The sequence below is a fragment of the Diorhabda sublineata genome, chromosome 1 (genome assembly GCF_026230105.1).
Source record: "Diorhabda sublineata isolate icDioSubl1.1 chromosome 1, icDioSubl1.1, whole genome shotgun sequence".
Lineage (NCBI taxonomy): Eukaryota > Metazoa > Arthropoda > Insecta > Coleoptera > Chrysomelidae > Diorhabda > Diorhabda sublineata.
In genome coordinates, this window is record NC_079474.1 from 28,341,141 (window position 1) to 28,369,133 (window position 27,993).

Sequence of the window (27,993 nt, forward strand, 5' to 3'; positions counted from 1 at the left end):
TATGCTAGACTCAATACAGGATACAATTCGATGTGTAGGTGATCCATAGTTGACCAGAAACTTGGATAGTTTAGAAGTAGAAAGAATATAGTAAAAAGGGCGCTGACGTGACTCTGCTTTATTGATACTACTAGTAGATGGTCATTTGCCCAGATCTACTCGTCAGGTAGACGTGGTTTATGAAAACCGAAAACTCTTAATTTGGAGATGTACAAGGCTGTGAAATCAGCTTCCAAGGCACGTCATTCCTGAACACTATAACCTACATAAGGTCAAGATCAACTGCAGGCACTACTCGAGTGCTGGCTTTTCACTTAAAAAATATATCGTTACCAATTCTTTTTATGAAATAATTCTTAAAGAAAAAGAAACAAAGGACATTATACTTTATATCATAGTCAGTATAAATGAGTAAAATCTTTACAATCAAATAACAGAGCGATATTTTTCTTGTATATTATTTTTTTGGAGATTGAATATTACATCATTTTCAATTCGGTACTTACCAATATTGTGCTTACCTGATCCGGACTTGTTAATATGATCTTCAATAGAAATGTTTTGATTATTAATTTTGATGAGTTAAAATTATTAATCAACTTTTGAAGGGTTTTTTAATACAAGATTTATTTAACTATATCTATTCCCTAAGATATTTTTAAAGTATGTTTATAAAACTAAATCATTATTTTGGATTTTACTACAAAACTCTTATAAATTCATCCTATTTTTCTATTATAATTATTTATAAAACGAAACAAAAAATTTAATCTATAGTTGTTGTATTATACGAAATTACTACTGAAAATATATAGACAGATTAATCTTACTTAGACTATACAGTACTTGACAAATGAATTTGACTTGAGCGAAAGTAAACTGTACACTCTGTGTCTAGTAGTCAATTATGATTTCTTTAAATCCGCAAAACATGCCCGTCATATGATTACAAAAATTGCAGATCTTTCACTGCTCTTGTTATTTGACTTCTATACATTATTAGAAACTTGACAAGTACGTCAGGAATCATAAATATTTAGAACGTACTAGAGAAGTACTGTATAGTGAGTAGCCGTCTATATATATTTAGAATACTTGATCCACCGTTACACTTCTTGTGGTTAGTTTTCTAGAAAAGAATAAAAAAGTCCGTGGTTTTTCCGCCATCCACTCAGAATTTTCAACATAACCTCTGTTTTATGCAAAAAGCTGAGTTTTTCTATGTTCGTACATTTAGTTTTACTCAAATCAGATGAATCAAGATAATTACCTTCCCCCTTAACGATTCAACACCAACCTTTATTTGATGGAAATAACTCAGCTCAGCTTATTATTTATTTTTATTTAATTTATAATTTGAGTTAAAATGTAATAAGATGAACTCAATCGGTCATTCCATTCAATTTGAATTAAATCTCATCATTTGCAAATGGATAGATTATATTTTCAGCGTCTTCAAAAAAGGCTGAAAAAAATATACAGAATCTTACTACTTGGCCACAGAAACTGTCAAATATTAACTTGTCTCTATTAGAAGTTGAATAATATAGAAGTTAATGGCAAAAAGTGAATCAGCGGATTAGATATATTTGAAGTGGTCACTCAATATTTTACTGAGGTTATTGTTGAAAATTGTATTGTTATTAAATGACAATGGTTTAATACTTAAAAATATATTAACGTTTTTTCTTGCGATTTACTTCGTAAAAATTTTCAACTAATATATGAGCTTGGAAACAAAACATATATTAATTAGGATACCTTATAGTATACCATAAGAAATTATGTGTACGATACATTCTAGTTTACAAATTTGATATAAAAATTTTTACTTAAAATATTTAATAATGATTCTGGAGATACTTATGAAAACCAGAAAATGAACTGGTATATAAATAAATTAAATTCAATCAATTACTTAGTGTGTGGCTACCGACTACTAACTGACTAAAATGCGAATTAAAATTTGTTAATAGCCTTACATAAATTTATTAAATTGTTGCTTTGATTATATCAATATTATGATTTTCGACAATTTTGTGATTCATTAATTTTAAAAATACTTTCCTTTGATTATACTGCTATAAAATCCAAAATAATGTTTATTTATTTAACTAAATCAATATTTAGTAAATTTTTAAATATGAACTAATTTTAAAAATTGTCTATATTAAATTTTTACTAACCTGTTCAATACCTACCATCGGTACTTGTGATAAATACAAAAGCTTATGATGATCCTTTTCTGGGCCAATAACAGCAACTAAACAGGATTCAATCAAATCAGGTACCAAACAAAATAGAAACTATTGTTAATGTAAGGTACCTCAACATTCATACCAGGGGATAATTTGGTTTATACCTTTAAGTATGTTCATATTTTAATTAAATCCATAGGATAGTTGGTGTAATGATAGGTAATACTATGTGAAATTTTACAGGATTGGAATAAACTCACTCGTGCTCATGCTAAGCTATACAAAGTTAAGACGTTCTAACAGTTTTTCATTTGTGCTCAGTTATGCAATAACTCAACAAATCTATTTTAAAAGGTAAAAATAAAAATTTGGGTTATTGAAAGACAGGATATACAATATTATCAAGTTCCATGTAAATTTCACACTTTTTTTAAACTGTTGAAACGTCCAAAGTTATTGTTATCTTAATTTGCTAAATCTATAGACAAAACTACACCAAAAGACAACCACACCGCGAGGTGTACAAGACTAACAAACAAGAAAAACTAAAAGGTTTAGAGTAAAATTGTTTCTGAACAAAATATTAATCCCAAACTGAAAACTTTAATATCATTTTAAATCAAAGATCAATTTTATTTCTCAGAAATAGACAACATTCAGTATGACTTACGTCTCATTAACTAATCTACTGAATAAATTAGCAAAGTTACCTATTTTCAACATTAATATTCAAAAATGACATTTATTGTTGCAGAATTAGAAGTAATAAGTTATTTAATCAATATTAACTATATATTCCTAAAAACTATATAAAATAGTTAGGTGCAGTTTGGGATATATAAATGTCATCAACAATTTTGCGAAAACCCAGAAAATAAACAGACTAAAAATATAAAAAATCGTGAATTACCCAATAGCAGGTGTTAGGATTAACGTGGGCCATGTGTAAGGTGGGGCCTGCGGTGGAACCCACGTGCAAGGGATACGCATTTCCACAATCTCCTCTAGCTCGGATTTGATCGAAAATAGGCATCAATTCCGCTAGGTGTTCGTGAGCTAGATATTCAATATAGTACACACGTGACAAGTTGAGAAAGAACAGTGAAAAGATAAATGTGTAAATTATTGGAATACTATCTAGTTCATATAACTATAATTTAATGTAATTGAACTACTCACTAAACTAGATAGTTGTAGCCTATCTATCAAAAAGTATCATTTTTTTAAATAGTAATAAGACCCAAAATCACAAACCAAGGTAGTAAATTCATAAATAAATTTCATTCATTATGAAATTTCTTTAGCAAACTCTCCTGATCTCAAATATATAATTTTACTTTGCCTTTAATCTTCTTTAATCTTAATATAGAAATAATTCCAAAATATAGGATGTATACAACATCTTTATTGTATGGAAGATATTGTCCAACAAATACCGAAAATTCCCAATGTTGCCAAACTATATACTTCTTTCTATCTTACACTTGAAATCATACAGTGTAAAAGATTAAAAAACTTCCAATTATAAGCAATTATAATTAATTTCACTTAGTAAACCAATATATTTTATTTACACTGAAAAAACTTTAAATATTCAAATTTATATATAATGAGTTTCTATTTATATTTTGAAAATGGGGCAAATCATTTCCTTAACAATTAAAAACCTAGGTTATTATTAAATATTATTAATCGGTTAAAGAAGGTCGGCTTCAGACTGACTTGGAGACACCTGCAAGCAGTAAGTCGAAAAACATGAAATGCTTTATACAACTGCTTTAGAATGGTCTGAGGAATATAGACCCTAAACCACAACATGATCAACTTTATATACAAATCGGTTGTGTGACCTATCATAAGCTATGCAGCTTTCATACATAGACCACTACAAGTACTTTAAACTTTGTTCCCTTTGGGGCATTTATAGGAAGTGAAGCAGTAAAGTACGAACAGAACAAAAAGCCCGGCGACCTATCTCGGCATCTAAGCATTCTAAAAGAATGTAAGGTGTCCATTTATTTGACCAAGGAAGCCAAGTCAACAGGAATGGGCAAATGCAGAAATTACGCTCCCACGAGGCTCATTGGTCTTCTATACTCGGCTTAAAACCTTCTATTTTTCAGCAACAAACTCATTACGTAGGATAGGAGCACAAACTGATAAGTTTTTCAAAAAGCCATATAGTACAAAAGTGTAATGACAAAAAGAAATCAGACACATGGGATAACACCTCAAATCTGAAGCAGCTGAAGAAATTTAATTCTTATTATTTCAACTGGCTCCATAGAAGAGCCAATGAAAGTTACTGGTATACTCACTGGACATTGCCTGGTGAATTATCAAATGAAGAAGATCGGCGAAACTTCCTACAACTTTTGCGGTTACTGCAAGGAACCAAAGGAAAAAGCCGAACACCTCCTTTGTAGTACGAGGCTATCCATCAACAGACTCTGGTATTTACACACTTCTTAAAGCCACAAGGGGTAAGTCGCATAGCCCTCATATAGGTAGCTCATATAATCCAATCAGTTTAGGGGAAGTGGAGTATTGCATAAAATATTAATTTTTTTAAATGTCAATTGATACTTTTTGATACATTTGTGCCTCGTATGTATATCAAATTTGATTATTTGTTGTGGAACTAAAGAATTTAGATGATATACATAAGAGCAATATCTATAGGTGTATATATAAATAGATGTGTGAAAAGAATAAAATAAAAGTGATATCATTTTGAAAATTAACAGTATATTTGAAAGAAATGGAAAAAAGTACTTTATTTTTCAAAATATCAATCATAAAAATCTATTTCATTTTAAAATATTTTTAATAATAATGATAATATATTCATAAATTTAGAAATATTACATTGACATGATTATCAATTATGAAAATAATTTTTTTTTCTAAGAAAATATAGTACTGTTTTCTCATTAAATTCTCAATTCGTGTTTTCTATTTCTCTAGATGAATTGGACCTTAATTCAAAAAGTAATGAAATTTAATTTTTCATGAATTTTCCAAGTCCATAGTTATGATGAAAATTTTTCTTCAAACAAATTTACTTATATATGTAATTTTTTTCTTAACCATAGAATTAACACGAAAGATCCAATTGTAACTTGAGAAAACCACTTTTTTCAAAAAATTACTAAATTTTTATATATGAATAAGTATGAACATTTTTTAATTACAATTTATGTTACTTATTATTCTGAAAAATATAATAAAAATGAATTATGTACACAGTGATTTATAAAATAAAAATAGCAATTACAAAATGTTCAAATATTCAAACGTCAATAATATTCATCGAGTCTAAAATTTACAAGGGGATAAAATATTGAAATGAAAAAGTTGAGGTTGTTGAAAATAAGATGGTGAAACAACACGTGAAAGCAAAAACAAATTAAACTAATAGGTTGTGATAGTGTGCAAAATGTGAAAGTATGTTAAAATGATAAAACGCTGGATAAACTCAAAATGAAAACAAGAACAATATTCATGTATTTCCCGACATTAACTTCCGTGTTTATTTACTACAATGCCTTTAAATTTCACCCCAATGTCTCTTAAGCGAGTTGTTGCCATAATATTTGAGGAAGCATATTCAAGGTGTACTGTACATGGCTTATTAAATTATTTAATAATTCCTTAATGACACACCAAGCACAGTTATATCAAGTTGTTTGTGAAATCAAATTAAAACCGATCAAAATATGAAATAATTTTTAAGAATATTAATATTAATTATCAAACTCAACAAGAAAATTGGACATTATATATATATATATATATATATATATATATATATATATATATTTATATATATATATATATATATTTATATATATATATATATATATATATATATATATATATATATTTATATATATATATATATATATATATATATATATATTTATATATATATATATATATATATATATATATATATATATATATATAATATATATATATATATACAGTGCTTTTCAGATAAAAGTATCCACCTTTAATAACTTTTGTAATACTGGTATTTAGAAAAAATCCAAAAACACGTCAATTTATGTTGGAAGGGGCAAGCATTATGGCTTATTTAAACTTACTGGAAAAGCCACCCCCTCACCCCTAGCAGCATCCCCTTCATTTTTTTAAATTACTTTTCATATTTTTTATGTAAAATTTGGATACTCCTCTTTGAGCTGATTTCAAAAATGTATAATACTTGTAGGTTAAAGTGGTTAGTTTATGAGATAAACAATTTTTCTTTTAAGAGCACAAATTTTACTTATTATTTACATTCACCTTATTTGCCTGTACTAAAATGGGTTGTACAACAGTTCAAACTCTTTAATCTTTTTAACTGTGCTATTTATTATGAAGTTACAATAAGTGTTCAAAATGAGTACCATTCACTTCCATACAATGGTATAATCTATTTTGAAATGCCTCTCTGACATTGCTTAATACGGCTGGATTTAATTGTCGACATTCATTTTCTATCCTCTCTCGTAAATCATCCAGAGATTCTGGTTGGGTAGCATAAACTTTTGTTTTTAAATACCCCCATAAAAAGAAGTCTAGGGGGGTTTAATCCGGTGACCTAGGTGGCCACTCCATCATCTGCCCCCGTCTACCTATCCAACGAGCGGGGAATGTTACGTTTAAAAATTGTCGGACAGGCATAGCATAGTGTGGGGGAGCTCCGTCTTGTTGAAATACCAGTAAATCTTCGGAAAGGTTATCATCATTTTCTATTATTGTTGTAATACGTGGGTCAACCCCTTCCCTGAGTAACTCAAGATATGATTCACCATTTAAATTTCCGTTGATGAAGAAAGGTCCGACAATGTGGTCACCTAGGATACACACCAAACGTTTAACTTTTGGGGATGTTGTGTATGGAATTCACGCATAAAATGTGGATCACTTTCAGCCCAATATCTACCATTATGCCTACTTACTAAGCCATTTAATGACCATGAGCATTCATCAGAAAAGCAAATATTGTTTAACAATTGTGGATTGTTATTGATAATTTGCGTCATTGATTCGCAAAACTCTAGACGACGATCAAAATCATCTTCATTCAACTCGTGCACCAACTCAACTTTGTATGGGTGGTACTTGAATTTATGTAGAACTCGGAAAACTGTAGAAGATGAAACACCAATCGCTCTACTTATTGTTGACAACGATTGGGGTTGTTGAGCCTCAAGCTGACTTGCCCTAAAATTGCCACTTGGATTGCTTCGTTATTTACGAGTCCCTCTCGCTTATGCACTTTATTGCAAACAGACCCTGTTGTGGTAAATTTCTCCATCAGTTGAATTACATACTTATGAGTTGCATGTCTTCCGTCATGTAATTCGTTAAATATTCTAGCAGCAGCTCTTGCACAATTATTATTATTTTGGTAGTATAAACCTACAATTTCAATTCTTTCTTGCAAAGAGTAAACCATTTCAGAGAAACAAAATAAATAATGTATCAAATTACACTATCAATAGTGACTACAAATTCTAGTTGACAATGTCAAACTTTAATAAAAAGTAGAGTTTTTTGTTGTTTGGATTTTATAAGTAGAATAAATAGCACAGTTAAAAAGATTAAAGAGTTTGAACTGTTGTACAACCCATTTTAGTACAGGCAAATAAGGTGAAAGTAAATAATAAGTAAAATTTGTGCTCTTAAAAGAAAAATTGTTTATCTCATAAACTAACCACTTTAACCTACAAGTATTATACATTTTTGAAATCAGCTCAAAGAGGAGTATCCAAATTTTACATAAAAAATATGAAAAGTAATTTAAAAAAATGAAGGGGATGCTGCTAGGGGTGAGGGGGTGGCTTTTCCAGTAAGTTTAAATAAGCCATAATGCTTGCCCCTTCCAACATAAATTGACGTGTTTTTGGATTTTTTCTAAATACCAGTATTACAAAAGTTATTAAAGGTGGATACTTTTATCTGAAAAGCACTGTATATTATATATATATATTTATATATTATATTTATATAATATATATAATATATATATATATATATATATATATATATATATATATATATATATATATATATATATATGACACTCAAACCTGCTCTAAATTTCTATATAAACATCAACGCCTACTGGATTTATAAATATTACCAAAAATTATAAAGAATTTGAATACCTACTTACCAAATGATCGACAGAGATCTACGATGATTTCCGTGCAAAGAATGAAAAGCATGCTGTTCTTACCTTTTTATCTACGTGCTTAAAAACTACTGAAGACCTATGTATAAAATACTAATTTCAAGCTTAAAGCCTAGAAGAAATACATCTGTCATTATTTATCTCATTTTCTCAACATTTGATGATTTTATTTCGAAACATATCTTCATAATTGTTTAATTGTTATAATATTGCATGCCTCAATCAGCACTTACCAAATTACTATATATGTTTCTTGGTGCACAGTATTTTATTTATTATTTTCGTCTTGATACTATATATAGTATAAAAGAATCATCTTAAGATGTATTTCTTCAATATTACTAATAACTATACCAAAAACCATATTATGTATACCATCATCTCTAATTATATTGACATCAGACTCTAAAACTATTTGCATTGCATTATAAGATACAGTATTTAGCTGCTTGTCAGAATGTGATAATAAGGAACAAATATTGAGGAATATCAAGTTTAGATATACAGAACTCTTACAAAATATAAAACCAGTAAATAGTACCACCAATATGTTTTTAAATTTTATTTCAAATTTCAAAAAAATATGTTAAATCCATTAGAAACAATCAGTGTAGTCTAAGGGGTAGAGGCCACCATTTCCGCTCATTTCCACTAATAGTATGTATTAACCTAATATTTTTTTTCATGATGGAAAAGTATGTTGTTCAAGTATTTTTTTTTGGTATTGGTATGCGAAATTTGAACATGAACGTTCAATAATTATAACGTTCTAAAAGAGGTTACATCCGAAAACATAGAAAGTCCTAAAAATATGGAAAACTGCAAATAGTGATTGAGGGACATAGTAAAAATCACGAAGATATACCTTGGAAGTTTTTGGAGCTATTTAGTCAGAATAAAAATGATTTTATGCATTGATATGTGACTATATAACTTTGTTTTACCTGAATCAATACGATCGTCATCTGAGTAGATTGAATCTGGTGAAATAACCCGAAGAGGGCAAAAATAAAAAATCTGAATACACAAAATTTTTGAAAAGTAATAAATAATTAATAGTGACTATTACTATATAACTATTATTGGACAACTGAAATTGTAGAAAACTGGTTTCATAAACAAAATTCTCTTTCACCAAAAGACAATGCACCTGGTCACATAAAAACCATTATCAAATTCAATTAACTTAACTTTGAAATGCCTTTGCAACCATCATATTCTTCAGATCTGGTTCTCAGCGACTACTGGAGACTGGAAAAATTTCCAAGTCATAGTTGAAACAGAAGCAAGATGAGGAATATATCTTGATTAAAAATTGGTTAAAAATCATGTTTGTTATTGTTCTGAGGACTTATTAATTGATGTGCTAAAAGATCTGTACAAATGTACAATAATTTATTAACTATTTAGCAAGTGTTAAGCAAACAATATATTGGTGACTCCATGGCTTTGGTAAATTGAAAACAATAAAAAAAAATCGATGATTTATGTATGGACCTAGTGGATAATATATTTAGAAAATTACTTGGTTGTGGCTTCCCCTTTTACTACATTTACCCCTTTGGGAATATTACAAATAAAATCTCGTAATTTTTACGAGATTCACCTTCTGGAGCTTATTTTATTTTTAAACCAATATGCCAAACATAACTAACAATTTTCATCAAGTTAAGAAGTCGAATTTTAATGGATTCGATGTACACTTTCCTGAACTTTTTCCTATACTACTTCTATATAAATAACCAGCTAGAACAAGTCAAATAGTGAGTGGTTCACTGTCGTAGTTGAATGAAGGGAAATTATGGAAACATTTCAATCCACTTTCAAGAAAATAATTCATAATATACACTTATTGTGTATAATATGATGTCATTCAGTCAACTTATTTGGAGATGATGGTAGTTTTTTGAGCATTTAATTTATTTTTTTTTTTGGGAGTGCTATACCTTCGTAATGGGACCCTGAGGTGTGCGTAGTGAAGATGCCGAAGAACCAGATGCGGGACTAGACGCAGACGTTTTGGGCTTGAACGCCGTCATAGTTTGCGAAACCCCGTCCGCTAAGATGAATTGCTCGCGCAGCTCTATGTTTGTGCGTCCTTTGGCTATTTGCGTGTGTGTGAGATATAAAGGAGATAAGGAGAATGGTTGTTTTGGTGTTAGGTTGTAAAGATGGATTTGTAGTTAGAAAATTGGAGTGAAAGAGAAACGAAAGTTTCAAAAAAAATTGTGGATTGGGGATCAGATATTTGATTAAGGGGTATGAAGTATAAGAGATAGTTTTTGAAATTGAGGATAAAGGTTATAGGAATTTGGTAGAGGAAAAGAGAAAAAAACAAAACAAAATAAGCAAAATTCCAACTATTTAGATCTAAAATGTGCAAATTTTCAGCAACAATTTTCAACTATACAAATCTAATAATTATTATTGTAAGCTAATTATTTCTTAAATAAAAAAAATTTAAGTTAAAAAATTAGAATAGTTGAAAAATGTTAGTGTGCAAACAATCAAAACAAAACTTTGCAAAAAGGCATATAATATGAAAAACAAATAAAAAATTCTACACCTACTTATGAACAAAGGAAAAATAAGAAACTGAAAACCCAATAAAAAATTATGATTTTTTTGTTTAGTTACCATAACCATGCTAAAAATATAGTTAGAAAAAACATAAAATTGAAATTAATAGCCTTTCCATACCTTATTATAATAAATAGTAGATAATCTCAAAAAACACTCATATAATGTTTAAAATATTTAAAAATTCAGTATATTCAAAAAAATGTACTCAAGAAGTCTAGTGTACGGTGTAGGATGAAAATACAACAAATGTTAAGACATATGGTGAAAACAAAATTGAGATGGACAAAACACCACAAAGATAGATGTTGTAAGAAGAAGAAGAAGATTTATTGCTAACCGCCAGTTGTTATATCTTTGTTTCCTATTATTTAAATAATGAAAAAATGAAACGAAACCGGTTTTCAATCAGGTCAAGCCTAAAAAATTTGAAAATATTCCACAAAATACTTATTAAATCAATTAGGTGATTAGAATAAGTGGTGAAAATCATTCCAGATGTTAAATTTACTGAAAAAATCCATCCATACTTCAGTACATACTAAAAACAACAAAAGGTGTGTCTCCTACTTAGTGGTTATTGCGTCGACAAATAGTCTTAAAATATCTAATAAATATCTGCAGATAAAGCAGATATTTACAGACTCAAAACATGACTAGAATATCTACGAATTTGGAAACAAGACAAAAATCAATTTCGTCGTTTTGTCTTCTTGGTCTGTACCCGGCATAACGAAATCATCATTTCTTTATAGTAGAAAATATTATCTAGTTGTTCATATACAGAGCATGTTTTTTTTTGAGAAAAAGGCATCATAATCCCAAGTTTCGAATCCTACAGTTTTGCCAAATGGATAGAAGACATGAAGTTTACTTTTCAATCTAATACTTAGTTCGTTCTAGTTATTTTTTAAATTCTGTTGATTAGTCACTTCCATTTATGAGAAATCCCTCTTACTTTCTTTTAACGTGGACTAGGAATCAATATTACACTTATTCTATTAAGGGCTATTGACTTTTTGTCCAATAGTTATTACCAGAGGCAAGTGAGATCTTAAAATATATTTTTCAAAATAATGTTCAAGAAACATAAAATTACTACTGAAGAAAGAGACCTCTACATTAACGCTATTAGGAATAAATGCAAACAGGGTAGATTCTATTCGAATAATCTAAAACGGGTTCTGATTCTTTCAAAACTTTACTACTGTAGAATTTATTTTTGGTATTGAGTTCTTCTTTGATATTTGACGGTAATATACTGATTAAACATTCAACATTTCTTCGTATCTATGAGAAACATATTTAATTGTAACTGTTGGTACAAATAATTTTAATATGAAGAAAAATTCAATAAATGAATTTTGAATTCTTAAGCTGTGAGTGTTTAATGAGAAAAATATTAATAACCATTTAACATTAGGTATGTGAAAAGCCATGCATATTACTTTCTTACCCAGAGGACACCAAGGCTCGTGCTGTTCAGGTATATTGGGATGTGGAATTGGTAACACTAATGATACTAAATGTTTTAAATATACCAATTGATCGAAATTCAAAAGAAACGTTGAAGCAAAAATAATGTGGTGAGCAAATTATGATAAAAATTAAACATAATTTGTGGGAAAATATTGTTATAAGGATGAAAGGAGAGAACAAAAATAACAAATTAGTAATTGTGATCATAGTGGATTTTATAAGCAGATAGAAAATTTATTATTTCAAAAGGCTTATTGGTATTCCAAATGATTTAATATTTTTATGCTATTACTAAACTAGTGTTTCACTAGATGTTTGTTAATTACAAATTCAATCAAGATTATTAAATGCATACAATTGGAATAGGAAATAAAGATTTAACAGATGGACTACAACGCTCTTTAAGTGCTGAGGGACTGGAAGTTATGCGAATGTATAGGTATTTCGATTACATACAAAATGATCATCAGACTTGCATCTTGTATCGTAAGGGAAAAGCATAGAATGAGAAACGAAAAATAAGAGAAATCATGAGTGTAAAAATTACAATAATAAACGTCATACAAAGAGCGCTTCATAGTGGACTGAATATGTATGCCAGGTAAAAAAATTTCTAAGCAGAGGTGAAATTAAAAAGTTCATAGATTGTAATGAATCGTTAATTTGAATTGAACCAGAAAACGATATTTATGATACTGCTCTTTTTATTATATTGTCGGTCCCTATCTTTGGAATGGATTCCGTGAAACCATTTTGATTTTAGCATAAATAAAAAGCATATGACGATGTACTCATAACAAAGCTGAGATGTGCTATATGAAAACTATCAAAAATTGGAATAAGAAATAAAGATTCAACAAAAGATCTAACACAAATAGATGTTTCAGCGTTCTTCAGGTGCTGAGAGACTTGAAGTTGTGCAAATGTATGGGTATTTCGATTACATACAAAATGATCCTCAGGCTTGTATCTTGTATCGTAAGGGGAAAGCATAGAATAAGAAACGAAGAAATAAGAAAAATCATGGGTGTCGAAATAACAATAATAGATGTCATACAAAGAGCACTTCGTAGTGGACTTTGAATATTTATACCAGACAAAAGAATTTCTAAATAGAGTTGAAATATAAGATTAAAAAGTTTAGAATCGTGAATTTGAATCGAGCCAGAAAACAATCTTTATGATCCTGCACTTTTAACAATATTGTCGGTCCCTATTTATGGAATGGATTCTGTGAAGCCATTTTGATTTTAGCATAAATTTTCTTTCTTTAAAATTTTCAAGCAACTGTAGCCATTACTATAATAGTGGTACATAGCTGCCGAAGTGTACATAAATTTTTTAGCTTGTATTGATAATTTATGAGATGATGTAAATGATAAATGAATTAGTCACGTTTGTGCATTATTTGATGTTGCTATTAAGACAATGATTTAATTAAAAATGAAATTATTAAACATGTTAGTAGAATGTGAATGTTTCATAAACATGTTTTAAAATGTGTCTCCCTAACTTTTTGATTAATAATTTTATAAAAAAAAATGTTTCTACTAAAACATTCTTCAAAATTTAAAACTCAATAATCACATGTCAAATCTATTCAAATTGTAGACAGATACTAAATTTAATATCTGATCATTGTGTTTTGAATTTTAGAACATTTTTTTTTTTTATCAAAAATAACTTTTATCCTAAAATTACTAATAAAAGAATTTGTCCATATTTTCTCTAATATCCAAGAAAAAATACATTTTGGATATGAAACATTCCGAAGTGTTGCAGTTTACATTTAAGAAAAAAAACTGCCTACACTATTTTTATAACCAGCATAAATGTTTACAATCCGTAAATTGTATTAAAAAGCTGGAAAAGTTATTACATTATATTGAAAGACTTAGATTTTCTGTTAATGCGAGTAATACATGAATTTTGTTAATATAATTATATATTTTGGTTAAAATGAAAGCGTTTATATACATAAATGTAAAAAAATTGTTACGTAAAAATCTCCCCTGTTAATACTCTGTGGATATCTCGCATTGTCATTTTTTTTTGTCAAGACTAACTTACATATTAAATAAATTCTAGAATGGGTATTAAACTCAACACCAGGGACTGTGATATTTGATAAAATATATCTTATTTTTACAACAATCACAGTTGAGAAAAATATATTTAAACTTAATTGGTGGTAAAAATATTATTGACAATGAATGTATTTTACCTCTGCAAGGATCATTCTTCAACAGGAATTCATCCAATGCTACCCAACCACCTCCTACTCGTACCATTACAGTACTTCGTAGAATACGGACTAAACGTAATTTTTGACTTTCCCCAAACTGAAAACGAAATCACGTAAATAATATATGATGACCAGATAGGTATTTTTTGCTTATTTCTATTAATACAAGTCAATCAGTAGATTATGAAATTCTAATCAAACTTACTCTGTATTTTCCTTCACCGACTTGGAAAACCCTGAATTTCTGTCTGCAAGTACACAGCATAACCAACCGTTTTACTTCATCGTGAATCTTCTGAGCATCATTATCTACTGGTTTTTCTTCCCAATCTGGTCGTAGGGCTGCTATGAATTTCTTCCAATCGATCAAACCGCGGTTGTTTTCATCAAACATGTCTGCTACATGTTTCATTTCCAATCGAGAAGTGTCGAATTCTAGAAAAGGATGTTTTCAATAATATCAACAAGTTTCCACTATTGAACCTATTTTTAGAAATGAAATATCATAATAAAGCTAATTTTTATACTTGTTCGTTTTTGAGTGAATTGGTTAAGATATAAGACATAATAGATTCTTCTTAATTCTCTCATATTATTTCACCTTCTCATGTATCAGATAAGGGTTCCTTCCACTGATTTATTTCTGATCGATTTCTACCTAGTTCTAAATCTTCGTTTTTAAATGGTATTTCGAGCCTTTAATTTTTTCTTCAACAACATTCTTATAACAATTCAACTGTTTATTTAGTTATTGAATTTTCTTTTGTTTCTTTCTCTAATGTCTTGTTACGTTTTTCTTCAAACATTTTGAATATTCCTTTGTTCACATATTGTGGCACAGTAGTCACTTCTTTCGAGTTTTCGAAGAAATTAATTTGTTCTCTACCTCCCACTTCTTTCCAGATATTCAATAAAATACCATATTTTTCTCATGTGTTCATTTTCTATTGTTTTCTTTCTATTTTCTCTCAAATATCCAATTTTCTACTGCTTTGAATAGTACTGCAATTAAGTTATATATTTTCATTTCAACATTTTTATCTTCAGTTCCAATATTGGCATACTACTGTAGATTCTGTAATTCTCCTTTTCCATTTCTTCCAGTATACTTGAAAGATACTCATATCCTCTTTCTAAATTACTGTTTATTTAATTTCTTTCTATAACTATGAGTTTGTCTTACCATCCATTTTCATTTTTTTTATTTCTGAAGATCAGACGCTCAATGGCTTGTGGATTTTATACTTAAAATTGGCTATAAAGACCAAATAAGAGTATAAAACTTTTGGTAAGTACTTAAATTACTGAACACATCAACACTCATAATTACACTGTCTGACGCGCGTTTCGATAACCAAATTATCGTCTTCAGAACTACAGTTTACCTTCAGTCTCTGAAGATGATAACTTGGTTATCGAAACGCGCGTCAGACACTGTAATTTTAAGTGTTGGTGTAAACAGTGTATTCAGTGTGAATATCGCCAACGGTTTCAGAAATTCTAACTTAGAAGTACTTAAATTCTATTTCACTTATCTGAATATAAAACTGAGATAAAATTGTAAATGATAATATTCATAATGAAAGACCACAATATATTCTAATTGAGGTTAAACAACCATTCAAAAATCCTTGGATTCTATCAACTACTTACTTGTTTTGATGATTCCTTCGATGAAGTCATCTCTGGGTATCAACTCATTGTTATCCTTGTCCATTTTTCTGAAGAGATCTGTCAACCTTGACTTTTTGTAATTCATGAATTTCAAGAAACGTTTTCTCCAATCGTCCCATGAGAAGTTGTCTGCTTTTTCTTTTTCTTTCAGATAAGCCAGATGATCATATAGTTCTCTCTGTCTTTCCCAGGATAGCATCCATACATGACGCCATTTGTCGTATAAGAATTTGACTCTTGGAGATCGGAATTCCGGTTCGCTACAGTTATAAAAATATGTTAGTTGTATTGTAAAAAATAAGGGGGATGTATTCGACAGCTATTGAAAAGTGATTTGCCAGGAAAATGGCTAGAAAAAAATTCATATATACATATATATATATATATATATATATATATATATATATATATATATATATATATATATATATATATAAGAGTAATTTTTAATGAGGATGTGTGAAACAGAAATACCCTAACGGTAGTAAATGATATTGAATATAGACATATGGATTAAAGGAATTGATAAATGTAAATAGTACTGTCGAACATATAATTTTATCTCGTATCAATAAATCAGAAGTAGGCAAAATATTAATTTGATTAAAGAAGATCATGCAACTAAAACGTGCAAGTCATAAATAATTACAAAGTGTGCATATCTAAAATGTCGAAGTAAACAAAAAAAAAACAATCTATAGTCGAGGTTGTGGATATATAAAAGGTACTCCAGAATTATGTTCATCAATATATATAATACGTCCAAAAATAAGAATACTTCTTTTCGTACATTTTTCTTTCCCATAATTTCAGATACCGTTTCACTCAGTGAGATACAAACTTTTAAAGAAGCGAATCTATCCTATATAAATACAGGATAAAAATTTATTATTATATTCAACAGAAGGAAATTCTGAAAATTTGTTGTGAAACATTAATTTTGCTATTAATTAAAGGTAATGTAATATATATACTCGAAAGAAATATTTCTTGTAATAATTTCTTTCAATAATTAAAAATTTAAGAAATACTCTCAAATCGTCCCTTTCAAGGGTTCTATGACCATTATTAAAGATTCCTAATGAACTTCAGTATTTGGGATAGCTTCAAGGAGGACATATCCGCGCTCCAACAAATTTTTCAGTAAAGTTTTCTATTTTAATAACATCTGGTAACCAAATTTTTAACCTTGTGAAAGAATATATTTCAGTATTTCCTGAAAATAAAAATTTTCGAGCTACAAGTCATAAAACCAGGTATAAATATAAATATAAAATAGATAATAAAACCCAAAATATATTAAGTCAAGGGACAACCATAGTACAATAATTGTAAGTAGTTAGTTCTCTCCGATCCTTAACATACCTCCAACACTCTAATATAAATAAAATAATCTTCCAATTATTAAGGTAATCAATTATTTTTCATAAATACACTAGAAATTAATGTACATAATGCAGGACCACCTTATGAATCTTCAGTTTTTTATTGATCGTTAAATTATGAACAATAAACGTATAATATAATTATTGATTTATAAGTGGGTAAAAAGTAATAAACTGAATATTTTCAATTATTTCAGTTAATTCTCTATATTCTATTTTTTAATCATGGATATTATTTATCAATAATTTGATAATTTCAATTCAGATAGATTTAAAAGGATTTCCTTAAATTCAAATGATTGAATTTTTCATCAATTATTCAAAGTGAAATTATTTTACATTTTACAGAGGCGACAGTAACCAAAGAGAAATATTTATTTAAAACAAAAAAATATTTTAACATGAAAATACTTATTATTGGAAATCAAAACAATTTTGAAAAATTGATTCTTAAGAAAACTTAAATTAATAATTAGAATAAAAATTTGATTGACGGAAGATGAAAAATTGATCTTTACCATACAAATAAATATTACTACTATTACCAACTTGACAGTGTATTTTTCACAATTGATTTTTTTGAAATTCTAAAAAATCATAGTAACAACAATATTTAAAAAATTCAATTCAATTAAAAATGTAGTAATTGCGATTTTATTTTAAATAATGTGTTATATAATGTCAAATGACACTCATTTTTCAAGAAATTATTCAAGTGCAATCGAAATAAATGTGCTTATTCTTTAATTTACTTTAATTTGAATCATTATTCTCCGAATCTAATATTGAGTACACATCCTGAAATTGTTTTTTGCAGCACCTTTATCTTTTTATTTACTTTTTTCAACTAACACAATCATTAAATGATTAAAGAAAAATGATTAAAAAATTAATTCAATACATGAATATAAAGAAGCGTTGAAAGATTTAATGTTAAGTAGTTGAATTTGTTAGGTAACATTTTTTATTTATGAGATTAATAAAAATAATATAAAACAAAGGTTTGAGGAAAAACTTAAGCGATATGCATTTAAAATTTATTTTAAACCTTTAACCCTTTGTCAATCCCTTAACCTTAAGTTATTTTTCCCAAAATTTATTATATAATTAAATAAATATATAAAATGTAGTGTGGTGTGTTAGTTAGTGGTTATTGAAAAGATAATATAAAATGTAAAAAAAAACAATATGTACCTTCCAGTGGGTGGGAACCTTGGGCCGATGTGTGGTAAATTCGGATCTGGACTGAGAAGATCCCGTCCTGATAGGCTGACACGACTGTCAAAAATAAAAGCAACATGCAACACACAACATGACTTCTACCCATAAATGTTATATCATCTAAACACAATACTCAAATAATTAAATTATATTTTTTTAATCTACTTTAGTAAAAATAATTACAAACAAAATTCATTTTATTAAATTAGATATTAAAAGTAATAAAAAATGGATCAAGTTATTTTAAAATAAAATTAACCATCACAGCATTTCTGATTTACAAACTTTTGTAAATATGTCTAGATAATATAAAATTTTTGTTACTACCTACGATGATTCTAAAACGACTATATTAGTCAAAAATATCAAATTTAGAAATAAAAAATGATTCTGAGAAATAATTATCTTTGGAATATCATTTAGAACCATCATCCTCTAGGTAAATCGCTCTTAAAAATTAAATTTTAGTACTCAAACCCTATATATTTATAAGATACTTAAAAAAATAATCAAAATACAGCAGAGCATTCAATTAATTACTATCGTGTTTTTTTGACCTGATAGACTGTTATAGTAGTTTTGTGTTAAGACCTTATACAAAAGCTCATTATATGCTTGACTTTGGTTATACAACTCTAGATCTGTTGAGACCTTCTCCATTTTTTGCCATTACACATTGTTATTGAATGTTATTCAAAATACTCATAGAGGTCACATAAAACATAAAGAACGAATTGAAGTCTTCCTATTTTCACTTTTTATGAAAAGCTTGTTTCCAAACATGATAGGCTTCATAATTTTTGCCAATTATCACCGAGGTTGTATACATCCTCATACCATAACAAATTCGATTCTTTTAGATATTTCTCTAACTTGGTACTCGACGTACAGTATGTAAAGTTTCTATTAGGTACTTTGGCAAGTAATAAAAACGGTGGACCGTTTCGCTTTGTAAGTTCTCATGAAGATAACCAATAGCAATAGCTCTGTAACTGCTATAATGGGTTGAACGATTTACAGCATTCGTTTTTCTCTATTTGTAATATAGATTATTGGTAATTAAATTGAAAATATTGTTAGTTTAGTAATACCTACATACTTCAACATAAAAATTAAATAAATTAGTTAACGAGTGCAGAGAAATGCTAACCTTCCTCGTTGGAGATCATTCCTTGAGCCTTTGAAGCTACAAAATAAGGAAAAATGTATATGAAACAAAACGCAAAAGCAATCAAAAGTAATAAATGATCATAAAAATGCCATTTTGCTTAATTTGGAATGAACTGTGATAATTTTTAATTGTTTATAAGAACAATTTTTCTTACTCTGACTTGAGCTGTTCATGCCAGCTGATATTTAATTTACTTTTGGTTTGATATTAATTGTAGTTAGATATAATCAAATTAAAATGAATACTGAGTGGACTGTATCAAATACGTAGAAGATATTCTGTCGTGAAATTTGTGCTATGTTAATATATTTTTTTTAAATTCTATTCATCTTTAATACCCAACATTTGATTACCAAAGATTATTGTTACTTATTTAGACGAATTAATTCTTTATGGCATGTTATGATCAGTACATTCAAAGTTCACATTCAACTGAACTAAAATGAGATGAACAATACGATGCTAACATACCTTTGCTTACGACCAAGTGAGCCATAGATGTCTTGTGTGGAATCGTGAATATCATGCTGAGAACCACGACTGTTTTGACAGGATGACAGGATGAAGAAAACAAACACAAAAAGAAAAAAAAAACATAAATATGAATATCATGCAACAAACAACACAATGAAAATAACACAAAGATGGTTTTATTCATAACATTTTGGTGTTTTTTCCCACTTTTGCAATATTTAAAAAAAATAATTTGGAGAAGAAAAGAAGTCTGGAAAAATACTTTTACTATTTTTGAACTTTCTCATGTACATTTTATAAATATTGTGTAAACATTTTTGAGTAAAATTCTTCTGTATCTATTGTGGATTGAATTTATAAGCTGCTTATCAGTTTTTATAGCCCCCTGTTTACCTCAACTAGGCAATACACATTGCACCACCAGTATTAATAAAAAACTCGTCAAAAATTCAATATATGTACTGGAAAGCTGTTCGGTAGTGTCAATATGTAGTTTAAAACATAAATCGAGTATTTGTTCAGGATTTCACAGTTGGTGAAAATTGATAAAATGTCAAATTTCTTGAACCAAGTATTATTTTCCTCATCAACTCAAATTCAGTTGGTTTTTCTCTCCAAATTTGTTGGAATACTTTAAATTTTATCGCTCTTGGTTAATCCTCTCCTCTTTCGGTTTATTTATTCAAGGAATTAAGAATTATACCCATTAGAAGAAAATTATGCATTCGCAGACTTCTTTCTTCATATTTTAGGAAAATTTGCCGTTATGAATAATTTTTAAGCCTGTTTATTGATGTAACAACATAGCATATCTGATGAAATGTGTAATGAAGTTGTAAAATTCGGTGCTTTTAAGGTGTGCTATCAAACTAACAAGATTCAATACTTTCATGCAGTAAAATTTTGATAATTTTACTAAATCAGTATAAATAACTAAATTCAAAAAAAAAACTCTTTATGGTTACCTTTAAAATAATTGATTATTCTAATTATTCAAAATAATCGAATATTGAAATATTATATACTATTAACGAGAAAGAACTAGAAACTTACATTTGTCCTTTTCCTTTAGCAAATTTCTTGGGATCTTTAATGCTAACTGCAGACTTGACTTGTTTTGCTTTACATACTCTATCTACTTCTGCTTGTCTTTTTTGTGTATTTTCCATAAATTCTTTATGATCTGCAATAAGTTGTTCGGTTTCTGGAATATCCATGGGTAATTCCTCCCTTTTAAGGGCAATCAAAGTATTTTCTAGACCTAGTAACCACTGAATGAGCTCCTCAAGGGTTTCATCCATATCTTTGAGCGATTGTAAGTGCTGGGATAGCTTCTGGTGTCGCTGTAATGCCCATTGGGAGACTTCCTCCCATCTAGCTTGGATAACCTTTATCCAATTTTTAATTACATTTATCGAATCTGGATGGGCCTTAGCAAGTATGTTATGGGCCAATTCTAGAGTTTGATCTTTTTCTATTTCTTTTTCATTTAATTGAGCTCTGAATTGATCAAGAGCTTTAACCTGTTCATATGCTGTAGCTTCATCTTCTGGTTGATTTCCAACAAATCTCAATTTCATTTCAGCTTCTGATAACCAATCCAAAATCATATTAACAGATCTATGAAGATGTTCAGCATCCGTTAATGCATCTCTGAGTTTCTCTGTTCTTATTCTGGTTAAATGAGTTACAGTTTCCCACAGTTCTGTTAGTTCGTTTAATTGCGCTCGAATTTGAATGGCATCAGCTTTGGCAGCTGACCTTTCTAATTCTTGTCCATTCTTAATAACAGAATCCATTTGATCATTACGTTTTTCTAATTCTTTTTCAAATACTCTGTGTAGATCAACTAGATGATTGACAGTATCTAAGTCACCATGCAAAGGACTATCGGCTGATAGATCTTTTTCTGCTTTTTGTAGCCATTGAACTAAAGCAGCAATAGCATCTTTGAACTGACCTGAATAGAGAAGAGCTTCTTCCAGCTTACGTTGTCTGTCAACGCTTTTATGACAAACAGAATTCCATTTACTCTTAAGTTCAGTAAGCATATGCTTAAGAGTGGTTTCATCAGTTTTGGGTGCTTTATCTTTAAGTTGTTTGCCTGTTTTCATAACATTATCATAAGTTCCTTGTTTCGATGATAAAGCTTTTTGAAGTTCTTGATGTTTTGCTAGGCGTTGTTTGATTTTGTTAGGATCATTGCTAATGGTTTCTGATTGAAGTTCGTCCAATGATACTTCAGTCTCATCCAACCAATTCATCAAAGAAGACCAAGAATCATGGAATTCTTTAGCTTCTTTATATCCCAAGTCTAATGCTCTAGTTCTTTCAGTTGATTTTGAAGCTACTCTTTCCCATCTGTGTTGGACACTGATCAGAAGATTTTTAATTAATATTACATCTTGTTTCTGGCTAAAGTATTTAAGGTGTGTTCCCTTTTTGTCCAAAGCTAGCATGATTTCTCGATGAGCACTAACGTCTTTCTGGAATATTTTGTGCTCTTCAATTTGATTTTGAATTGTATCTAAAACTCTAGACACTGGTTTGAGATTCTGAAGATGTTTCTCAGCGTTTGTTAACCAATCAACAAATGCTTGTAACGATTCATGGAATTCAGTGGCTTCTTTCAGAGCAATTTCCAATTTGATTTTCTTGTCATTGGCTCTAGCAGTAACACTATCCCATCTTTGTTTCAAAGTACGCAGGTTGTGTTGTAAGTTGGAAGCAGGAGAAGCAGCTTTTTTAAGATATTCTTGCCCTTGTGCTAATACAGTCTCTACTTTAGGCCTGTTGTCTTCAATTTCGTTGTATATTTCCATAAATCTTTCCAACTGTTCGGTAGCTGTTTCTGGTAAACCTCCTACAGGTTTGCTGGCGGCAATAATGCCATCTACATCACCTAACCAAGAGAGCAGATCTTGAATTTCTGCATTGAACCTCTGGGCCTCTGTTAGGGCATCTTCGAGCTCTCGTTGTCTGTCTGCAGCTTTTTGCATTAAAGAACGCCATTGAGTGTTCAAGGTGTTAAGTTTTTCTTGCGTTACACTCGCTTCATCAGCTATAAAAGTAACATAAACAAATGAAATGATTATTTTGACTTGATTTTTTTATACTTACACTCCCCACTTTCAATTATTTGTCTACCGGCATCATTAAGAGTATCAACACTAGTTTGATGAGCTTGTATATCATTAACTAAAACCTTCAGCTTTGCTAATTCGATTTCTAGTACTTGTGGATCTCCTGCAACTGGTTTTAACTCGTCAAGAGTCGTATCGGTCTTAGAGATCCATACGAGAAGTTCATTAAGAGCATGTTGGAATTGTCCTAATCTTAGTAAAGCGTTTTCAAGCTGCCTCTGCCTTTCTACAATACCTCTAAGTAGATCGTCCCATCTTCTATTAACAGCTGATAATGGTTCTTTGATAGATGCGGCTTGATCTGAAGATGTGCGTTCTGTGAGTTCTTGAGCTTGCCTGTAGAAACATTTTAATGTAAATTTATTTTTAATAAACGAACAATACTTAATATTGTTCGGCAATTTTTTAGATTCACACATCTAAGCGAAAGCAAGTAAGTGATTTTTGATACAATAAAATCGAAACATTTTTTAATAGGACTTTTTGTTTAGATAAACTTGTGTGAATTATGTAACAGTAAGCCAGTGAAGCAATAATAAAATAGGAGATGAAAGAACATGCATCTTTCACATAGTCTTTTCCACACTGTCGCTCATGCATGTTTATAACACTAATATGAAAGCTAAATAAAACTCCTAAAAAATAACTCTACAATAAATGCATGTTATGAATAATTTCAAAACTCTTTTCAACAATGTTCTTTTAAATATTTGTAATACATAAGCAAATAACGTTTACAAGTTCTAGAGAACGGATTTTTTTTTGGAATATGTTTAGGGGTTTGGGGAGACGCCCATGTCAGCCGCCATCTTGAATATCGAATATCTCGCAAACCGCGCATCGTACGAGAAAATAGTGGACATCATTTTCAAAGATAATAATATTCGCCATCTTTTTTATTCGAAACGCATTTAATTATAGCACTTCAAACTCTTTACAATATGATTTTTGCTAAATATATAAAAAAGTTTGGAGCGTTATAATTAAAAACCTATGCGTTATACAAAAAAAAGTTTCTAATAAAAAAGATGGCGAATATTATTATCTAAAAAAATGATCTCCACTATTTTTGTCGTACGATGGCTACTGACGCGGGCGTCCCCCCAAGGCACCCATTTGGATTTACATTCAAGGGACACCCCTGAACATACTCCAAAAAACAATCCGTTCCTGGCGCTTAGCCTAATTATTTGAAATTCAAATCTCGAATTTGGCAATAACTGGAAAAATATATTTATAAATCGTTTATATTTGTAACATCAATATTTCCAATTATAAACAATTTTGAGAGATTCAAGTTTCAAACTCCACAACCGCTTTCAAAGATTTTAAGTCGAGTCAAAATACAGTGATGTACTCTGTAATAGAATACTTATAAAAAATTATAAGGGCAAAAAGGTTAGAGGAAAATTTTTCAAGTTTATAAATTATTAAGAAAGTAATAGAAATAAGAGTTTACAAGCAGAAGAACGAGAATCGGAAAATTTTTAAATTTGGTTTTTACATTTCCTTGAAGTTGGTTTGATTTTTCCATATTATATATTATTGTAGGGAATTAAAAGCGCGGTCATCTAGAGTTTTATAAAAAAAAGATAGAAAACTTTCAGTTCATACTAATGTTAAGCATACAAGATTATTAACTTCTTTCGTACCCTCATGATATTTCACTAATACCAATATAATAGTGAAAACAGCATGTCGTGTCTATTGAATTAAAAATTATAAGTAGATGAAATCACTGGAAAAATAGATGCAGAAGAATATTAATAATAAACACCAAATATATCATTCAATTGGATGTTCAAATCTACTCCACATTCAATATTTTTGTATGCTGATGGTCATGACAATGACCTATTTTCTGATATTGTTGTTTCGTAAATACAATACAAGTAAGAGTGCGTCAACTTTTAATTTCTTAGTTTAATTCCTTAATTTTGTGAAGTTATGAGCACAGAATACATTAAGTCAGTTGGTATTGTTATTGCGCCGATTTCCGCCGTGGTGTTTTACTGATATCAAAAAAAAAACAGAAGAAAGCAAAGTGTCAGGAGCTGTCCACATTTGTATGACTAAAAGTATCCATACAGGTTTAACAGTAATTTATAATTATCCTTCATTTACTGCATAAACCAAAAAATCCCATGAAAAGTAATCGCAAGGTAAAAATACTGGCAATTATACTGGTCCATTCCAATTATACCTCTTATTTCTTCCTATTTATCTCCGTTGATATATCTAATTTATGTGATTCCAATCTATTATAGAGTTGGTGATACATCATACCGTTCAAACGAACTTTCACTTAGTCAGTACTTTAATAGGGTTTCATAAAATTCGAATTATGACACTTTAGACAATTCTTCGTAAAACGTTGCGTTGAATACTCACTAATACCACCGTCTTGTCATTATTGGTTTTTAGAGTAATTATGAAACCGCATTTTTTGTGATTTGTGTTTTAATATTCAAAAAAGAGCCGATTCATGAAAGTTTTTTTTTCAATTAGAATATATAATACCAATTTATTTATGATCTGAGATCACAGCCAGTAATCATTATTCACACTCCACTAATTGTTGAATAATGAAGAGAAGAATCTAGATCAAAATTGTGGTTAAAATCGGTGTATTATGTACTCTCAAATACACAGTATTTATACTCGACTGTACAATAAAAACAAGCTCAATAAATACAACAGCCAAAACACTGTAATCCCAAAATAAAAAGAAAATAAACAAAAGCACAAACACATAAAGCGTTTAAAAATTTGTGCGTTATCACAAATAGCATAGCCATAGAATGTGAAATATCCTTGCCTTATGAGACTCCTGAAGTCCGATGGAACAGAAAAGATAGAAAAATAAAATAGAATTAATACCACAGTAGGGCATATAAGTGAAATCCAGATACAGCGTTCAAAACTACAATAATATATTTAAAAAAACTTTACACAAACTACAACTTTACTCCTTTGTCTGACTTTTCTAATAATATTTTAATAATTTCTGAAAATTCTAATCCATGACAGGATTACATATCTCTACTTTTTTCATCATAATTATATATATTATTGCAATTTGAGTAGAGATAATCTCTATAAAAAACATGAGATTAAAAAAATAATAGTAGATCTAATTTACCTATTTAAAGCTTCAACTTTAACCATGTGCGGATCAACTTCGGCTTTGAACTTTTTGAGTTGGTCGATTTGTTTTTTGACAGCATCAATGTCGCTGCCTAGAGGACCAAGTTTTTCAAATTTACCCTCGGCTTGGCTCAAGAAAGCGAGTAGATTCTATTAACAAAATCATTTGATTAAAAATATACATTAAACAGCAAAAAATCCAGGATATGCAGATTTGGTCTTATAATCTTGTTAAATATATTAATCTTTTCAATTTATGGTAAGAATTAGTTAAGTTATTTATACAAAATCTGCCACAAATGAATAATTCTTATTAATAATTAATAAAAAAATACAAAATAAAGAAATTAACACAATTTTTAAAAAAATTATGTCATTCTAATAGCTGGTGCTTCTCCCTGAATGGCTCTAACTCTGTGGGCAAGGAAACCACGTTTTGGACGTACTCAACAGGCATTCTCCACAAAGACCAATTTGAAGCTGATTTAAGTCACTAGGAGGAGAATAATGATATCTAACACAACTCCATAATGTATCCCACAAATGCTCCATGGGATTCATATCGAGAGATCGTGTAGGACAGTCCAGAATTGTAAATCTTACTTGTTCCAAGTATTCGGTAACAATTCTGGTGGTATGTGAAAAAGCCTAACATCAAAATTAAATGGTCACCTATAAATGAAGCAAATGGGATTAGAATCTGTAGGAACACTTGGAAATTAATTCTATTCCAAACCATAACTTATCACCTTTCGAAAGGCCGTGATTCGCTAAAAGTACATTGAGTAAAAAGCTCCCCTGATCATCTCCACACTCTGACTCCATCGTCGGATAGAGACTCATCCGTGATTAAAATATTTTCTCTTTGCTCTACAGTTCAATGAGAATGCTGATCGGCAAATAATCGCCTTTCTCTACTATTCCTTTCCAGGAGTAGGAGAGTTGTAGCCCTCAGTCTCTATCATACTGTGTCTGAGCATACACATGAGTTTCGCGGCACTTCAAGAGTGTCCCGAACCTCTAGACCTGTTAAGTGTCGGTCTCTTAATACCTACAACGTCACAAATCTAA

General features: G+C 29.5%; 1 protein-coding gene across 48 annotated transcripts in view; it reads right to left on the reverse strand.

The window, feature by feature from the left end:
- LOC130446725 (microtubule-actin cross-linking factor 1) overlaps positions 1–27,993 on the reverse strand; it is a 300,505-nt gene that overhangs the window by 11,636 nt on the left and 260,876 nt on the right. For 17 of the 48 annotated variants that reach the window (XR_008910192.1, XM_056783277.1, XM_056783319.1 and 14 more), the window contains 11 exons: positions 26,918–27,072; positions 26,594–26,605; positions 23,753–24,111; positions 21,686–23,693; positions 20,630–20,698; positions 20,138–20,173; positions 18,961–19,044; positions 16,361–16,641; positions 14,913–15,142; positions 14,687–14,804; positions 10,350–10,507 (listed from right to left, as the gene is read on the reverse strand). Coding sequence is in view for 47 of the 48 variants with exons in the window: in XM_056783277.1 (XP_056639255.1) it covers positions 10,350–10,507; positions 14,687–14,804; positions 14,913–15,142; positions 16,361–16,641; positions 18,961–19,044; positions 20,138–20,173; positions 20,630–20,698; positions 21,686–23,693; positions 23,753–24,111; positions 26,594–26,605; positions 26,918–27,072 (3,510 nt within the window). In the remaining variant the exon portion in view is untranslated. Of the gene's footprint in view, positions 1–3,108; positions 3,255–10,349; positions 10,508–14,686; positions 14,805–14,912; positions 15,143–16,360; positions 16,642–18,960; positions 19,045–20,137; positions 20,174–20,629; positions 20,699–21,685; positions 23,694–23,752; positions 24,112–26,593; positions 26,606–26,917; positions 27,073–27,993 lie in introns of all 48 variants that reach the window. The other 31 variants (XM_056783503.1, XM_056783467.1, XM_056783140.1 and 28 more) reach the window with 15 other exon arrangements.